Source organism: Monodon monoceros, unplaced genomic scaffold (genome assembly GCF_005190385.1).
Source record: "Monodon monoceros isolate NGI ecotype Baffin Bay Population unplaced genomic scaffold, NGI_Narwhal_1 Super_Scaffold_21, whole genome shotgun sequence".
Classification (NCBI taxonomy): Eukaryota; Metazoa; Chordata; class Mammalia; order Artiodactyla; family Monodontidae; genus Monodon; species Monodon monoceros.
In genome coordinates this window covers 162,843,149-162,861,332 of record NW_021703778.1, presented here as the reverse complement: position 1 = coordinate 162,861,332, position 18,184 = coordinate 162,843,149, and the positions used below count along the sequence as shown (strand labels likewise).

General features: G+C 46.0%; 1 protein-coding gene across 1 annotated transcript in view; it reads left to right on the top strand.

Moving 5' to 3' along the window:
* Positions 1-5,936: 5,936 nt before the first annotated feature.
* Positions 5,937-18,184, top strand: part of LGMN (legumain) — a 36,448-nt gene continuing 24,200 nt past the window's right edge. The window contains exons 1-2 of the mRNA XM_029238710.1: positions 5,937-6,053; positions 15,550-15,716. Coding sequence (XP_029094543.1) covers positions 15,579-15,716 — 138 coding nt within the window. The 5' untranslated portion in view covers positions 5,937-6,053; positions 15,550-15,578. The remainder of the gene's footprint in view (positions 6,054-15,549; positions 15,717-18,184) is intronic.

Sequence of the window (18,184 nt, the reverse complement as noted above, 5' to 3'; positions counted from 1 at the left end):
AGGGTTTGAACCTGTGTCCCCTGCATTAGCAGACGGATTCTCAAGCACTGCGCAACCAGGGAAGCCCCGGCAGCTTTAATACTAAAGGGAAAAAAGACATTTTTAAATTGGCTCCTGAGGTCCTTGACTTCAGGCCTGTCTCTGATTACCCCACAACCTCCTCCTCTTCTGTCGCCACCTGGAATTTACTGAGCGCTCACGGAACCTCTGCAGAAGGCTCATGCTCCTCTCGCTAGATCTGCTTTGTGGTGCCGGTGCTTGTTGGCATTGGAACTCCCTTCTCCCTCTCCTGAGGGTGAGGTGCAGGCCTGCCTGGCTGTTCTGGAACAGAGCTGGACTACAAAGCTTACCTAGTTCTGTTTTCTTTCTTCGTAGGGTTAAAAATTTACACAGGCCCCTCAGGTGTGCAGAAAATATTGTGTTCCTCTACTTCCTTCGACTGGATCTTGCAGGGTAAAAGGGCAGGGGCAGGAAGACGGCTTAAAGGGGGAAGGAAGATGGCTTAAAGCGGGAAGGAAGATGGTTTCAAGCTGCCAATGAGAGGCTCCTCAGGTTCTTCTGGTTTAAATCACTTTCCTTCAGATCTGGGGGGAAAACCTATTAGTCTTTCAGGCTGTCTTCTTGGTGGCAGAAATGGCTGGGTAGCCCCAAATACCCATTCTCTCTTGCTTCCTTTAATAACAGAACCCCTGAGTTTTAGCCGGGTCCATGGCTGCCCAACTAAAGGCTGCATTTCCGAGTCTCCCTTGAAGCCAGGTATGGCTATGTGCCTCAGTTCTGGCCAGCAGGATGTAATATACACGTACATATTCCAGCTGGCTGCCTGCAACGTGACATGGTGTGGAGCCATCTTGGACCAGATAAAGCCAACGATCTAGGAATGGGAGAGCTCAAGACAGAAGGAATCTGGGTCCCTGACACCAGGGAGCTTCTCTATCAGCCCTGGACTGCTAACACTTGAAGTGTTTCATAAGAGAGAAACCCATCTTGTTTGTGTCACTGTCACTTTGGTTTTAGTCATAGCAGCTGACTCTGCATTCTAACTAATATACTTTCTGTTCCCTCCTCTTTTCCAAATGGCGTCTGGAGACAAGGTAGACTTATGTAGCCTCGTGGCCATCAGAGGTGAACTCAATTTGGTTCTCCACTTAGGGTCTCACAGGCTGAAATCCAGGTGTTGGCCAGTCTGGGTGTCTACCTGGATGCTCTGGAGAAGAATCCACTTCCAAGCTTATTCAGCTGGTTGGCAGAATTATATTCCTTGAGTTTGTAGGACTGATGTCCCCATTTCTTTGCTGGTTGTCAGCTGGAGTCCTCACTTAGCTCCTTAAGCTGCCTGCATGTCTGTGGCCCCTCTATCTTCAAACCAGCAATGACTCTCTCTAGCACTAGCCAGAGAAAATTCTGCTTTTAAAGGGCTCATACAGTTAGAGTAGGCTCACCTGCCCAGATAATCTCCCTTTTGCCATATAACATAATCACAGGAATGATATCTCATCATCTTCAGAGGTTTCACCCATACTGAAAGAGGAGCAGATTATACATGAGTGAGGGTTATGGGGGTCATTCTTAGACTACTGCCTACCACAGAGGTAAATAAATGCTTATTGATTGACTGGAAATCCTTAATAAACAACCAAGAAGAGATGGTGCCCCCCCTGAGTACAGGAGCACAGCAAACAGCACTTACCTGTATCATGCCATTTAATTCAATTGTTACCTACTTAGTGAGCACCTACTATATGACAGCTACACTTTTAGGCACTGTGAATATAGAAATAAGTAAGATAGACTGGGTCTTGCTCTCAAGCAGTTTAACTTTTAGTGGATCCCCAGGAAATGAACTAACAAAAAATAAATGAGATCATAAAGCTAGGTAAAAGGCTAGAGAATGATCATAAAGCTAGGTAAAAAGCTAACTAGAAAGGCTAGAGGTTTGTGCGCTATTTTCGGTTGGCTGGCCCAGGGCAGCCTCTCTGAGGAGGTGGTGCCATTTGGGCAGGATCTAGTTATGTGTCTGGAAGGGGAAGGGCATTCCAGGAAGAGGGAGCTGCATACACAAAGGCAAGAAAGCCATCAGGCTGGAGTGGAGTGAGTCATGTGGCAGGAAATGAGGTCATGGGGTTAGGCAGGCTATGTAAGCCAGGCAGAATTTTATTCTGGAGGATGGGATGGTTTTTGAGCTGGAAATCACGATGAAAATTTTCAGAAATAGAGAGTTGTGATGGTTGCCCAGCAATGTGCATGTAATTAATCCTATTGAAGTGCACATATAAAAATGGTTAAAATGGCAAATTTTATGTTATATGTTTTACTACAATAAAAAAAGAAAAAGGAAAAAAAAAGAATAAGTAGTACTTGGTCAGAATAAAAACAAAGGGACTTGGGAGCCGCAGGGAACAGTGTAGTTAAATGCTCAGGGGAAGGGAGGGTATGGAACATTAAAAAAAAAAAAAAGAAGCTTCTGGGATGCTGGCCAGGCTCAGTCTTTCATCTGGGTGCTGGTTACCTGGACGTGTTTGCTTTGTGAAAGTGTATTGAGCTGTACATTTATAATTTGTGCATTTTCCTCTACATACATTATACTTCCATTGAAATATTTAAATTTAAAAATAAGATCAGTCTGTCTGCAGTGGGAGGAATTAACTGTAGGGACCCTCAGGGCTGAGGCTAGGGTCCAGCACTTATCATGCTCTCAGTGAATAGCTGACACTTGGCTGGACACTGAACTAAGTTTTTCATTACATGTATTATTTTATTTGGTCTTTATAACAACCCTATGAAGTACAGAGAAGTGAAATGATTGCCCAGGGTCACACAACCAGGAAGTGTAGCAGAGGTGGAATTGAAACCCAGGTGGTCTGGAACCACAGTCCAGGCCTTTAACCATCACATCAAATGGAGTGAATGAATGCATGAATGAATGATATATTCAACTATCTCTTTCTGTCTAAACCAGAGGTTCTCAACATGGGGGAAACTTTTGGCAAAGTCTGGAGATATTTTTGGCTGCCACAACTTGGGAGAGGGGTGCTGCTAGCATCAGATAGGTAGTGGCTAGGGATGCTGTTAAACATCCTAAAATGTGCAGGACAGGCCCCCACCTTCCCACCAACAAAGAATTACTGGGCCCCAAATGTTGAGAAGTGTTGAGAAACCCGCTCTAAACCTAACCAATTTCTTTCACACTCTCCCCAACTCTTGCTGCTTTATAATCTTCATCTCTCACTTAATCTCCCACCATTAGATAAGAAAAGGGTCTGAATTTGACATGGCTCCTCAGGGCTCTTATCTCTGGTGAGAGTTATCGGCCACATCCATATCCAGCTGAGCCTCATTACCCTCTGATTGCATGGAATGGTGGCAAGAGTCCCAGACTGTGACTTTTCTTGTGAGAATTCTGCCAGGGGCATTTGATGGGGAGGTCCCCATGCCTGTATGTCCACGGGGAACCTGCCACCTTCCTGCCACCTGTGTGCTGTTTTGGTGCCAACCTCCCTGCTCCTGGCGCTTCCTATTAGCACATACCTTGCTGCCATCCCATGAGTGGGTACCAGGAGCCCAGGCAGTGCCCAAAGTCAGATCCCCATCTTCTTTCTTTCTTTCTTGTTTTTTTTTTTTTGCGGTACGTGGGCCTCTCACTGTTGTGGCTTCTCCCATTGCGGAGCACAGGCTCCGGACGAGCAGGCTCAGCAGCCATGGCTCACGGGCCCAGCCGCTCCGTGGCATGTGGGATCCTCCCGGACCAGGGCACGAACCCGTGTCCGCAGCATTGGCAGGCGGATTCCCAACCACTGCGCCACCAGGGAAGCCCAGATCCCCATCTTCTTTTCCTAATTGGGATTCTTAATTTATAGCCCAGCAACCAAAGATCCTATTAACACAGGGAGTAGCTAATATTTATAGGGCACTTACTTGGTGCTAAGTACTGTGTTAACAAATTTAATCCTCAGAGAGACCTTATGAAGTAGGTGCCGTTTTTTCCATTCAACAGTTGAGGAAACCCAGGCACTGAGAAGCTAAGCAACTTGCTCAGGCCACACAGCTTGTAAGTAGTAAAATTGGGATTTGGATTCAGGTAGCTTGATGGCCCACCACCTACAAGTTCCCATTCCAGGCCTCTCGCGTCTCAGCCTCCTCCCCGTGGCTGGCCTAGGCTAGACACGTTACAGCCTTTTCTGAGGCTTACCTGACCTTCACCATGATAACCCCCAGCCACGCCCCTCCCCATGGTCCTCAACTTTCAGCCACCTTCTCTTGTCCCAACTCTGAGCTCTCAGCCCACAGTGATGCTGAGGGAGACTGAGGGGGCTGCCCCCAGCCCTTTGGTTGCCTAAACATGCCTGGCACCAGGCCACTATTTTTATTCCATTTCAATTGTGAAAGCCTCACCAGCCAGAGGTCGCCATTTATTCTGGGTGAATTGAGGGAGTGGTTAAGGACACTCTGCCTCTCTTACTAGACAGTAAGTTTTCAAGGGTAAGGGACAGAATCCTAATTCTCTCCATGTTCAGTTACACCTGGCATATAATGTTAATGTTCCCCATTGAGGAAGACTGTGAAAGCATAGTGGTCATGAGAATTGACCTTGGGCTAGGATAGACCTGAGCTTGAAGCCCATGTTCACTCCGGAGCTGTGACCTTGGGCCAGCTGCTTAACTCAGGGTGGGTGAGCTTTTTCTGTAAATGGTCAGACAGTATATATATTCTTTTGTGGGCCATATAGTCTCTCCTATAAATACTCATCTCCACCTTGTTCCCCAAAACAGCCACACCTAAACCAATGGGTGTGGCTGTGTTTTTTTTTTTTTTTTTGGCGGCACCAGCGGCTTGTGGTATCTTAGTTCCTTGACCAGGGATCGAACCCGGCCCCAGCTGTGAAAGCGTGGAGTCCTAACCACTGGACTGCCAGGGAATTACCGAGGCTGTGCTCTTATAGACTTTTATTCACAAAATAGGCAGTAGGCCCAGGGTAGTATGCTGACCCATGATTTACTGTAAAAGAAGATTATAAAAGAAGATCAGGGAATTCCCTGGCGGTACAGTGGTTACACCTCTGTGCTTTCACTGCCAAGGGCCTGGGTTCAATCCTTAGTCAGGGAACTAAGATCCCATAAGCTTCCCCGCCAAAAAAAAAAAAAAAAAAAAAGACAACCCATGAATGTAGTCCTATATCTTGCACTTGACGTCTTGATGTTCTTGGGCAAAACTGGACTTATTCCCTCACAATAATTCAACTCAACTTTCTGTGCTCCACAACATGGCACTTTGTATGTATAGTATTTCATTTTTCTCTCCCTGTGAGATAATACCAACCGTCTGAGAAGTAGCATTGCATATGGATTAAAAGCACGGGATTCTGCAACTAGACTGCCTGGCTCCGCATTCTGGCTCTGCCACTTCAGAGGTGTGTGACCTTCAGAAAATTAACCTCCCTGACAAAACTTCCCTCCGTTGCCTTATGTGTACGCTAATAGTTCCTCCCTCTCGTAGGGTTGTTACGAGGATGAAACGGATCTGCACATCGAATCTCCTGGGGCTCTTTAAAGATTCCAAAACCCAGGCCACACGCAGACCAATGAACTCAGTCTCTAGGGTGAGACGGAGGCATCAGTGTCTCTGAAGCTGCTCTAGGTGGTTCCAAACATGTGCACAAGTTTGGAAACTGAGGGTTAAAGTGCTCCGCGCGCTGGCTTTGATCCTTGGGTGGAATCACTGCGCCCCCTGTTCCCACGCACTCCAGGACCCCCGTCCCCACCCACCCAGCCCTAGCTCACTGCGTACCCGCCTCCCTGGGTTTCTTTAGCCTCGGAGCTCAGAAGGCCCGGCGGGTGCACGCTGGGACTCGTAGTCCCTGCGACTCTCCGGCCGCTTTCCCGCTTCCCATTGGCTTTCTAAGACGCCCCGCCCCGAAGCTCCGCCAATCACCACGGCGCAGCAGACCCTCAAAGCGGAGAGCGAGGACGCGGCTCTGCAATCACTGCAGGGCTACCGTCGGAAGGTGGCTGGTTGGAGGCGGCGCGTTGCGAGGAGTTCCCACGGTCCCACCGCAGGTAACCGTGATTCCTGGCAGGGGACTGCGGCCGGGTCCCAAGCCCCGGACCAGGGCCACCCATCTGCCGCAGCTCTTGGCTTCAAGGCAGGGATTTTCAGTTTCTCCGGCCTTTTCTGAGTAATCCATTTCTCACCCACCGAAAGGGAGTTTCTGCAAACGATGAATCCCGAGGGAAACGCTGCGACCTCTCAGCCTGCCATGCTGTGGGGTTGTTGGTTGGCAGGGTGGGGCTCCTTCTGTTACGCGTGCTCTGGCTGGAGACCCAGGCCCCTCCGAGCTCAGAGAGAAACAGACCCGAGACGAGAGCACATTTACTAAGGTCTCATAGCCAGAGAGTGCCGGGAGGTGTCTGGGGCCTGGTTCCCATCTTCACAATCTAGAAGCAGGTCAAGCTGTTGAGGCTCGTAATGCAGAGGATTGCATCAGTTTCCAGTTAGTTCTCAGTAGTCCAAGGGGGAAGGGGTTATGTTAACCACCACAACTAATATACCCAGACGTATAAAAACATCCTTCCTGAGAAATCAGGAAAGCTCTACTTCTCAGAGGCTTGAGCTGGTGGGAGTTACAGGATGATTCACATCAACAATGGAAGTGAAAGTTACCTGGATTTGGTCCCCTCTCCTAACTCTTAGAGTTGAGGTTATACCCACATGTGTTATTCAGTGCCAAGAACTGCAGAATCTGGGGGCTGGGAGAAGGAACTTTGTGTCATATGCTTCGTTTGAGAGGTGAAAATAAATGCCCAGGATTTGAGAGTTGCCCTGTGGTATGTAGTGAGTGGAGTAGCCCCGCTTTCTTTACTCCAGGGCTGCATTAGTTAGCAAACATATATTGAGCCTTACTAAGCTTTTTGAGCAGGGATTATTTCGTAAAGGGGAGAGGCAGTCTACCATGAACCATTCCAGTGTTCAAGGGGCAGCATCTAACCCTGACTTGTGGGAAGAGATAGAACTTTGCAGAGAAGGGAATGATTGAATGGAGCTTGAGGGACGGGCAGGAGCTAATGAGATGTAGGAGAAGAGCGTTTCGCCTGGGAAACAGCATGATGAAGACAGGGAAAGAGCACCAATTTTGGACCTGGAGTCCCGGAGCCTGGTTGGAGCAAGGGATTTCATGTGGATAGTGGAGAACAGAGAGGCACGTCTTGGCAGGACCTCCTGTGCTGCTGTAAGAGATTTGGATTTTGTCCTGAAAGCCCTGGAAGCCGAATTTAGTAGATGTGTATCTTAGATACTCTGTAATGTGGAAAGGTGTTGGAGAGAGGCCACACCAGGGAGCTCGTTGCAGTAATTCCCAGGAGAATTGCTGAGGGTTTTAAAGACAGTTGCAGCGGGAAGGGAGAGAAGATGAAAAAAGGGTTGTGAACTGTTAAGGAGGTGAACACCATACCCAGTATTGTTCAGTAAAAATATACTGAAGCGAATGCTGTCTCTTGAGTTTTCCACCTATGACTATCTTTTTAGGAAATAACCCGCATTTTTTTCCCCCCTTAAACTGCAGACATTGCTTTGTAGACCAAAATTCGAATCCCAGTTTAGGATGGGGAAATTATCACATATGTTGAGGATGTTGAAATCTGAATGGTTAAACATATAAGACTTGAATTTTCCTGTAATCCAGGAGACACAAATTAAACCCCATAATTAGATCACTTTATATCTATCAGATTAGGAATTATGAAGTTTGATACTCTCGAGAGATGATAGAAATTTGGAAGAGTATCTTAGAACAGTACAGCTGCTAGCAAAATAGGTATATCTTTTTTTTTTTTTAATTTTATTTTTGGCTGCGTTGGGTTTTCATTGCTGCATGTGGGCTTTCTCTAGTTGCGGCGAGCGGGGGCTTCTCTTCGTTGCGGTGAGCGGGCTTCTCATTGCGGTGGCTTCTCTTGTGTGGAGCACGGGCTCTAGGTGCACAGGCTTCAGTAGTTGCAGCATGCAGGCTCGATAGTTGTGGCTCACGGGCTCTAGAGTGCAGGCTTAGTAGTTGTGGCGCACAAACTTAGTTGCTCCGCGGCGTGTGGGATCTTCCCGGACCAGGGCTCGAACTTGTGTCTCCTGCATTGGCAGGCAGATTCTTAACCACTGCACCACCAGGGAAGCCCCCAAATAGGTATATCTTAAGACTCAGTGGTTCTACTCCTAAAGTACCTTAGAGAAAGAGACATTTGTATACAAGGAGATGAGTATAAGAATGTTTTTGCAACATTGTTTGTAATAGTAAAAAAATTGAAACAGCCTAAATGTCTGTTAGTAGGGGAATGTTTATAAAGTGGATATATATATTTTAAAGTATAATAAATTGATTGGAATGAAATAACTTACGGTAGTGGTTACCTTGTGGTATGGGGAGAATGGGACAGGACATGGGGGACTATTTTTTCTGTAATGTTTTGTTTACGGGGAAAGGGTTAACGGATTTACAGAATATTAACAGTTGATGATCTGGATGATGGTAACAGGTATTTTATGTTATACTTTGTACATTTCTGTAGCTTAATGTGTATCCTTCAATTTTGTAAAATATAAATTATAGCAAAATTAAACTTAATAATTAACACCTGGCTATAAAAGTCATGTTCATTGATTTTGGGAAAAGACTACAAACTATTATTAATCCCAGGTTTCAAAATATAGTAATTTGGAAGAAATTCAAAAAAAGGAATTCAAGTGCCAATAAAAGCAGTGAAAATAAAACTGTGGAAAAACCATCAACCATTGGTCAAATTTAACTTTGCTAGATTCCTAATTCTAATCATTAGTAGATTTAAAAAATGTAGGGAGGGGGAAGGGTAAGCTGGGATGAAGTGAGAGAGTGGCATTGACATATATACACTGCCAAATGTAAAATAGATAGCTAGTGGGAAGCAGCCGCATAGCACAGGGAGATCAGCTTGGTGCTTTGTGACCACCTAGACGGGTGGGATAGGGAGGGTGGGAGGGAGACGCAAGAGGGAGGAGATATGGGGATATATGTATATGTATAGCTGATTCACTTTGTTATAAAGCAGAAACTAACACACCATTGTAAAGCAATTATACTCCAATAAAGATGTCAAAAAAAAAATCTTTGATGTAAAAAATTAAAAAAATAAATAATGCTTTCTTGAGTATATTTTGAAATATGATATAGCTGCTAGTACCTTTTGTAATGTTAAAATATAAATTTTAAAAAGTAAAGTCATAATTTTATACAGATATAAAAATGAACAAGTGTTAAAAATTGTATTTAACTTATTAATGAGGAGATTCAGTGAGGTATTCCAACCAGTTCAAAGGAGATTCCAAAGTACATTTATAGATTAGAAATATTGAAATGTGCATTGTGAAGCCTGGCTTCTTTCTTTCACTAGGGGAGTCACTTGAACCTTCACTTGATAGAATTCATTTGCATGTCTTTAGACATGAATTACTAGCATTGCTAGTATCCATGGTTTACAGAGTTGTGAAAAAAATTTCCATAGAATCAGAATTAGATAACCTTGAAGAACATGCTCTAATCTAGAATCTGCTTTGCCACTGAATCAGAAATTTTCCCTATGGAAAAAAGTTTGATTAACTAACTTGAACAAAATCCATATTTTGTTTGAGATTTGACATAAGACCTATTTGGATTATTATTTTTTTATTTCACTCTTGAAACAGGAAATCAAAGGATTTGAGAACTTAATGGGCCCTTAATAGTTTAGTTCTACCGTCTCATTTCACAGATGGACAGTTAAGGCCCAGAGAGGGTCTCCCTTGACTTGGTAACTACCTGTCCGATATTAAAGAGTAATTGCGCCTGACATTTGTTAAAAAATGGCAAGATGGGTTTTATTCCAGCAGTTGCATTAGAAGAGAGAGACTTCAGTATAGAACTGAGTTCAACTCCACATACATCAAGGACAGCTGAGACTTATCACCAATAGGCAGAGTGGGAGGGTCAGTGGCTGAAAAATTACTAAGAGGAGCTTGATTAGATGTCAAAGATGGGAGGTTCTTGCAGGATTCTTGCTAAACCTGGGCTCAGCAGGCCAAGGTCTAGTCGGGAAGAGGGCTCAGAGGAGCTTGATTTAAGTTTGGTGAAGGAGGGGTCCTTGTCATGTGTCCTTGTCTCTCTTGCATGTTGTCAGCCAGGGACCACTTGCATGATGATTTTGTTGTAAGCCCCCAGGGAACAGAGAGCAGAATCAAAAACCTGTAGGTTTGGAAGGCTCTTCACATATACCATTGTCTGTCCAGCTGCTTCTCCTGGCTTTGATGTTTCGCTGTCTCTAACCCAGAGCAAGTAGCAAGTACAGGGCTGATGGTGGGAGGTCATAATGGTGGTTAAGGTGTGGGCTTTGGTGTCAGACATGGAGTTGAACTTGATGCTGCTATTTAGATGGTCCTCTAACGGTAGCCTATTACTTGCATTGCTGGTACCAGTTGATCTAGAATGGGCATTCTGTCCCAAACCTCCCAAATGGATAAACCCCACTTGATGGTACACTTCCTGAAGTCAAGTGGAGTCCTTCAATTGAATCGCTGACCTCATGTAGCCCTGTAGCCTGAGAGGGTCGCAGGACCAGTGGAACCAGTGAGGACCTGTCCTTGGAGGCTCCTGAAATTCATTTGTAAAGGTTTGTCCATTGACTTTGACTTTGTGTGTTTCAGGTTCTCCTTTGACGGGTTCTTCTTCTAAGAGCTCTTTATAACCGATTACCAACAAGCGCTTTAAAATAGGGTGGTGAAGAATACTGTGGGTATCCTGCTACTGGGGGAAACTTGGAGGCCCTGGGGTGTGGGGTGTAGCACTCCCATCTGTGGTTGCAGGGTCTCCCAGGTGTTCACATAAACAGTGCTTTTTTTGTGACAAGCGAGGTGGTGTAGTGGAAGAAGCAATCTTTGGAATGAGATCTGTGTGTCACCCAGCAGTGCCACTGTCTACCTAGTTTCTCCACCTCTGCGAGTCTGTCTCAGCTGAAGGGAGTAATGAGACTGCTCACAGGCTGTTGTGAAGATGGTAAAGTGCCTCACACACTGCATGGCTCATAGACACATACATATCCCACTCTCCCACCGTGTGCAGCAACACAGCACTCTTGGGGAAACTTCCGTCCCGCCCCTGGTTAGAGCAAAAACTACCTGGGTCATTTTCTCCCTGCAAACAGTTAGCAGACTGAACACATACCCCTAACCATCCCCTTGGAGGTCTTTCCACGCTTGGCACGTTAAAAACTGCCTTCCTCTTTTAAAGGCGTCACTGTATCCCATTATAAGGATGTATCATAATTGATTTAACTAGGCAGGCTCCTGTAGATGACCATTTATGTTGCTTCCAGGGTTTTGCTGCTACACACAGGCGGGCTCCCTTACCTTCTTAAAATCTCCCCCGGGCTTCCCTGGTGGCGCAGTGGTTGAGAGTCTGCCTGCCGATGCAGGGGACGCGGGTTCGTGCCCCGATCCGGGAAGATCCCACATGCCGCGGAGCGGCTGGGCCCGTGAGCCATGGCCGCTGAGCCTGCGCGTCCGGAGCCTGTGCTCCGCAACGGGAGAGGCCACAACAGTGAGAGGCCTGCGTACAGCAAAAAAAAAAAAAAAAAATCTCCCCCTTTTGAAAATGATACCTGCCACTCCCACTGGGACTGCCTCCCCTGCCTTTATTTCTTCCCCAGCACTCATCACCACCGGACAACCTCTGCGTTTGAATGGTCTGTCTCTTCCTGTTAGAATGTCAGCTCTGCGAAGGGTTTCATGTGTTTGGCGCCCTGTTCAGTGCCTGTGAGCACCTGGTGGGTGCTCAGGCCATGTTTGTTGGATGGGTGGGTGGGTAGACAGGAAGAAGTAGATGACAACGCCTGTGTGACTGGTGCCATGGAAGACCACGAGCAAAGGGCAATCACCAAGGGCTCGTTTAGCAGGGATCATTTACTTTTTCCTCATGAACTTTTCACTCTGATGAAACAAGAATAATAGGTATGCTGCAAGATTATGACTTTGTTTTCATGTTTTGACTTTGTCAAGAATATTGCTGACCAGGAAATTGCTGTCTGAGACCTGTTGCTTTGAGATGTATTCATTGCTGAGGGCAATGGAAGGATTATATTACTTTCACATCTTTCCTTTGCCCCAGGCCCTGATATGTTTCCCAGAATAGCATTAGTATGTTTTTTTAAGCTGCATTTCCCAATCAGTGTCACACTGTGAGGCTTTTATTTATTTTAAAAATTTATTTTATTGATTTATTTTTGGCTGCGTTGGGTCTTCGATGCTGCACTCAGGCTTTCTCCAGTTGCGGCAAGCGGGGGGCTACTCTTCGTTACGGTGTGTGGGATTCTCATTGCGGTGGCTTCTCTTGTTGGAGCGCAGGCTCTAGGCGTGCGGGCTCAGTAGTTGTGGTGTGTGCGCTCTAGAGCACAGGCTCAGTAGTTGTGGCGCACGGGCTTAGTTGCTCTGCGACATGTGGGATCTTCCCTGACCAGGGCTCGAACTCGTGTCACCTGCATTGGCAGGCGGATTCTTAACCACTGCGCCACCAGCGAAGTCCCTGTGAGGCTTTTAACTTGGCATTGTGTTCAAGGAACCACAACTCTGTGTTTATAAAAAGAAGAAAAGAAAGAAGATAGACAGGAACCATAGCCAAATGTTAACCATGAAAATATCACTTGTGTATGGATAAGGTACTTTGCCTCACCGAGGAGTAACTTGCTAGTATTTTAGTAGAAGAATGAAAGGTAAACTGGAACTTGTAAAACTAACCTGGTGGTGTTTTTTGTTTGCTAATTTAGGCATTTGAGCTGGTGATGTCTATTCTGTTGTTCACAGTCAGGCAACCATTCAATTTTAGTATTTTATTTCAGTATGAAGGGGGAGGACTTCCCTCGTGGTCCAGTGGGTAAGGATCCATGCTTCCACTGCAGGGGCCACAAGTTCGATCCCTGGTCAGGGGAACTAAGATCCTGCATGCTGTGAGGCAGAGGAAAAAAAAAAAAGAGGGGGAAAGGTCACATGCCAGTGTCTCCAGAGGAATGAGCCCCTTCGGGATTAAGTCGCATGATCAAAACTCAGAAGAGAATGGTGTGCAAACCAGAGAGCCTGTTTCATGATTGTCGATGCAAGATGATAAAAGACCCCAGGCTGTACCAGTCATGTGGGCTGAGAGCACATTCTGGCTCCCTGTTGTTTCAGTTTTACCGGAACGTAGCCATGTCTACTGGTTTCCGTATTGTCTCTGGCTGCTTTCGTGATACAGTGGGAATTGAAGAGTTGTGATGGAAATGATGTGACCTGCAAAACTGAAAATACTTACTTTCCAACCCTTTACAGAAAGAGTTTGCCAACCCCTACCGCATGGGACGGCTTCCTGGGAGGCTTGGCTGCAGCCGGGAGGCTGCTGGTTGGAGGACCTCAGCAGTCACTGGCACACCTCCCCTCCCGTTTGGAGGCCACTGCAGAGCTCTGGGGACGGGAGTTTGGCTGTCTCTTGCCTGACCTCACTGCTGCTGCTTCATACATTTGTATAACTTCACCTTTTATTGCCCCATGGTGAGCCCCGGGCAGGTCGAGTGGACTTGGGAGAGCATCCTCCGATACACGCTAACGTATTAACAGACCAGCAGGTTCCAGTGTTGGGGCAGCCTGGGCAGTCCACTGCCCTCATCTGTTACGCACCTTGACCGTTTCAAGACAATCTTGAAAACAAACCTGGGGCATGTTATTGTAGTTACCCGTGCATCCATGACCTTGCAGTGGAGCTAAAGAAACCTGGATCTAGCACCAACTCAGATTCTTAATTCTTACACATTAAGAACTGAGTTCTTGGGAGAAGTTATCCAGGGGATAGAGTAGTGTGGTTTCTTGACGGGGATGCCAGGCTTCTGGGCGGAGCCGACTAGAGCCTGCCAGGGTTAAGGAAGAGGCCTGCTGTGAGTCCAAGTGTTGTCCTGGGCATCACCCAGATCTTGTCAGAAGTGCAGGGTCTCAGGCCCTGCCCAGGCCTACTGAATCAGAATTGGCCTTCTAACAAGCCCCCCAGGTGATCTCGGCGGAGAGTCAAGTTGGAGAAGTGCTGGCCCAAGGTGCTTTTACTTTTTTAAACTTTTACCAGACTCAGGGCTTCCTGTTCCTTCACTTGGGGGGAAATCCTCCATCATTTTGTTTCAGCACGGTGTCCGGCACAGGCGCTGAGGATGGTCTCGTAGGCTTAGACGTGGCTCATGCCTCAGCTGGCTGTGCGGCCCGTGAGGACAGAGGCTTTGTCCTGTCCCTGCTGCGTTCCTGGCACCCAGCACTTTGTTTGGCAGGGTTGGAATTCAGGAGACTCTGGCCCAATGGGTGAATGAATGAGTGAATAAATTAGTGAATGAGTGAATGAGCGCTGTTTCGTCAAAAGGCGTCGGAGGCAGAGGTTAGCCTCCTAGACTTTGCTCTGCTCTGAGTTTCTATAGCTCAGAGCAGACTGAGATGCTCAAAGACTGTTTTGCCTCTTGTCTCAGAGTGAGAGGCCTGGCTTCTGTCACAGGAAGGCTGTTTTTTAAAATAACATAGTCAGGACACAGGGCAGTAAGATAACATACTTGTCTGAGTAATGCCAAGTGGCCTCGGTCTTGCTTTTTGTGCTTTAAAGCCCTTCAAAGTTTTGGCAATGAAGTATAAAATTGGGCATGTACTTCATTAAGAATAAAGTCTTGAGATGCAGAACCGTGTAGCAGAAAGGCTGGACCAGGAATTCAGAAGGCATTGGTTCTGATCTCTGCCCAGAGCTGACTGTCTGTAGATATTGGGCAAGTCACTTCTTTCGTGCTTCAACCTCCCCATCCTGTAAAACAAGGATTAAAATATTTGCCCTGCCTCTTGTACAGAATAATGTAAATGGATTGTGTTATGCAAAGACATTCATTTGGGCTGCCAGTGTTAGACTGTAGCTTATCCAGATAACTCACAAACGTAAATTGCCCCACCCCCCGTGTTTATATTGAATGTATGTTGAATTTTTACAGACTTTATTGTATAATTAATATATATTAATTGTAGTAAAAGAGACAAAAATAAAGATCATCCTTAATTCCACCTACCAAGAATAACTGCTATTAAATTCTGTCTGCCTTCCACATTTTGCTATGCACACATTATATGTCTATTTTCTTACAAATAGTTCATAGTATGTGGTAGGCGTTTCTCCAACACAGTTAAGTTTGTTGATGAATTTTGTCTGCCATATTCCAAGTTGTGACAAAAACTTTAAAAGGTTGCCCCAAGAGCTTTCTCAATATTCTTTGGTTTATACTCATAACTTCAACCCACAGTGAAGGTTGGGAGCTATGGGCAGCCCCCTGCTCCCCCCGGGGGAAAGGGCCGCAGAGCTAAGAATAAAATTCTGCTCTGTCATCATTTTTATCCTTAGCTTGTTGTGTCTGAGACTAAGTCGTCTTATCTTTTTGACCCATTTGCTGTGATCTTTGCCTAGGGGCCAGTCATGTTCTTCTGTTCATGTCATTCCTTTCTTGCTTGACTCAGCCTTTTTCTTCCCAGATTTCTACAGTGGAACTCCAAGGCGCAGAATGATTTGGGAAGTCGCTGTGTTGCTCAGCTTGGCCCTGGGAGCTGGTGCTATTCCCGTGGACGATCCTGAGGACGGAGGCAAGCACTGGGTGGTGATCGTCGCAGGATCAAATGGCTGGTATAATTATAGGCACCAGGTAAGAAAATGACTAATCGTTTCCTTTATGACACTGGCATTCTGTAAACAATCCTGGACATTGTTACTAGAACAGGCTTTTAAAAAAGCCAGTTATGTTCCTATTAGGTTGGCAAAAATAAGTGCGTTGGTGAGGATATGGAGAAATGGGAACCCTCCCACGTTGCTGGGTGGATTATAAAATGGTGCAGCCATTTTGGAAAACATTTTGTCAGTTTCTCAAAGTGGCCCATCCGGGGTCACCTCAGTCTGATGCAGGGTTTCTCAACCTTGGCACTATTGACACCTGGGTCCAGGTAATTCTTTATTGTTGGGGGGCTGTCCTGCACATTGCAGGATGTTTACCGGCATCCTTGACCTCTGCCCTCTAGATACCAGGAGCATCACCCAACCCACTGTCACGACCAAAGTTGTCTCCAGCCTGTGCCAAATGTCCCCAGTTGAGACCCACTGGTCTAATGCCTTCATTTTATAAATAAGGAAACTGAGACTTGAAGAGAGGAGGTGACTCGCCCGAGGCCACGCAGCAAGTTGAGGTGCAGACGGGACTCTGGTCAAAGCATCGTGAGGCCTCTTTGCCCTCCACGCCTCTGCCCTGCTGCTGTGCCCTTACCCCTTTCTCCTCATCTTTCCTGGCATTCCCAGCAAATCAGCCTGGCAGAAATCAGAGCGGAAAGAATCTATATTCGTAAATACATTAAAAATGCAGCCTCCAGGTGAGAACGTAAAATGGTGCAGCCGCTTCGGAAAACAGTCTGGCAGTTCTTCGAAAGTTTCAACACACAGTGACCATATGACCCAGCGTTTCACTCTTTAGGCATGTACTAAAATAAATAAATAAACACGTGTCCCCCTAATAAAACTTGTACTCAGATGATGAGAGCAGTTTTGTTCACGTTCACCAAAAAGTGGAAACAGGCCGAGTGTCCATCAACTGATAAATGGATAAACAAAATGTAGTCCATCCGTACATTTGGCCACAAAAAACAGCAAGGTACTGTATACATGCTTCAACATGGCTGAACCGTAAAACGTTATGCTAAGTGAGAGAAGCCAGTCACAAAGGACCATAGGATTCCACTTATATATGAAAGGCTAGCATAGGGAAATCTAGAGAAACAGAATGTAGATTAGTAGTTGCCAAGGTCTGGGCAGAGGGAATGACTGCTAATGGGTATGGGTCTCTTTTGGGGGTGATGAAAATGTTCTGGAATTTGATAGTGGTGATGGTTGCATGAGTTTGTGAACATACTAGAAACCACTGAATTGTATATTTTAAAAGGTTGACTTTGATGGTATGTGAATGATACCTTAATAAAGTTGTTATTTAAAAAGTCATTGAGGGAATTCCCTGGTGGTTTGGTGGTGAGGACTGCACGCTTTCACTGCTGAGGATCCGGGTTCAATCCCTGGTTGGGGAACTAAGATCCTGCAAGCTGTGCGGTGCAGCAAAAATAAATAAATAAATAATTTTAGGGACTTCCCTGGTGGTGCGGTGGATAAGGCTCCATGCTCCCAATGCAGGGGGCCCGGGTTTGATCCCTGCTCAGGGAACTAGATCCCACATGCATGCCACAACTAAGAGTTCCCATGCCACAACTAAGGAGCCCACGTGCTACAACTAAGGAGCGCATTGCTGCAACTAAGGAGCTGGCGAGCCACAACTAAGGAACCCGCCTGCCACAACTAAGACCTGGCGCAACCAAATAAATAAATAAATAAATATTTAAAAAAAATTTTTTTTTTTCGCGGTACGCGGGCCTCTCACTGCTGTGGCCTCTCCCGTTGCGGAGCACAGGCTCCGGATGCGCAGGTACAGCGGCCATGGCTCATGGGCCCAGCCGCTCCACGGCATGTGGGATCTTCCTGGACCGGGGCACGAACCCGTGTCCCCTGCATCGGCAGGCGGACTCTCAACCACTGCGCCACCAGGGAAGCCCTAAAAATTTTTTTTAATTAAAAAAAATTTTTTTAAAGAGTAAGAAAACTTAAAAAAAAAGAAAAAGAAAAAAAAGTCATTGAATCTTTCAGTTCTCAGAGACAAGATGCACATATGATCATGGTTGGTGCTGGGCTTGCATCTAAGAGCCCTTTACACAAATGAAATCATTTAACCGTTGTGGGGTTACGTGCAGTAGGTCTGGTTGTTGTTCCCTTTTTACGGATGCATGGACTGAGGCTTTGAAAAGGTCAGTACTTCAACCCAACGTGGCCCAGATGGCAAGTGGTTGAGCCAGGATTCAAACCCAGACTGACTAGCTCCAGAGCAGCGCCGTCCAACAGGAGAGCCACCTGTGTCGTGGCAAATTTTCTAGTAGCCACATTTTTGGGTTTTTTTAAACTAAAAAGAAACAGGTGAAATTAACTTTCATATGTCCTCTTTAACCCAATATAGCCAAACTATCATCATTTCATTTGTAATCAATATAAAAAGTTACTAATGAGATACTTTACGTTTTTTTAAAAAAT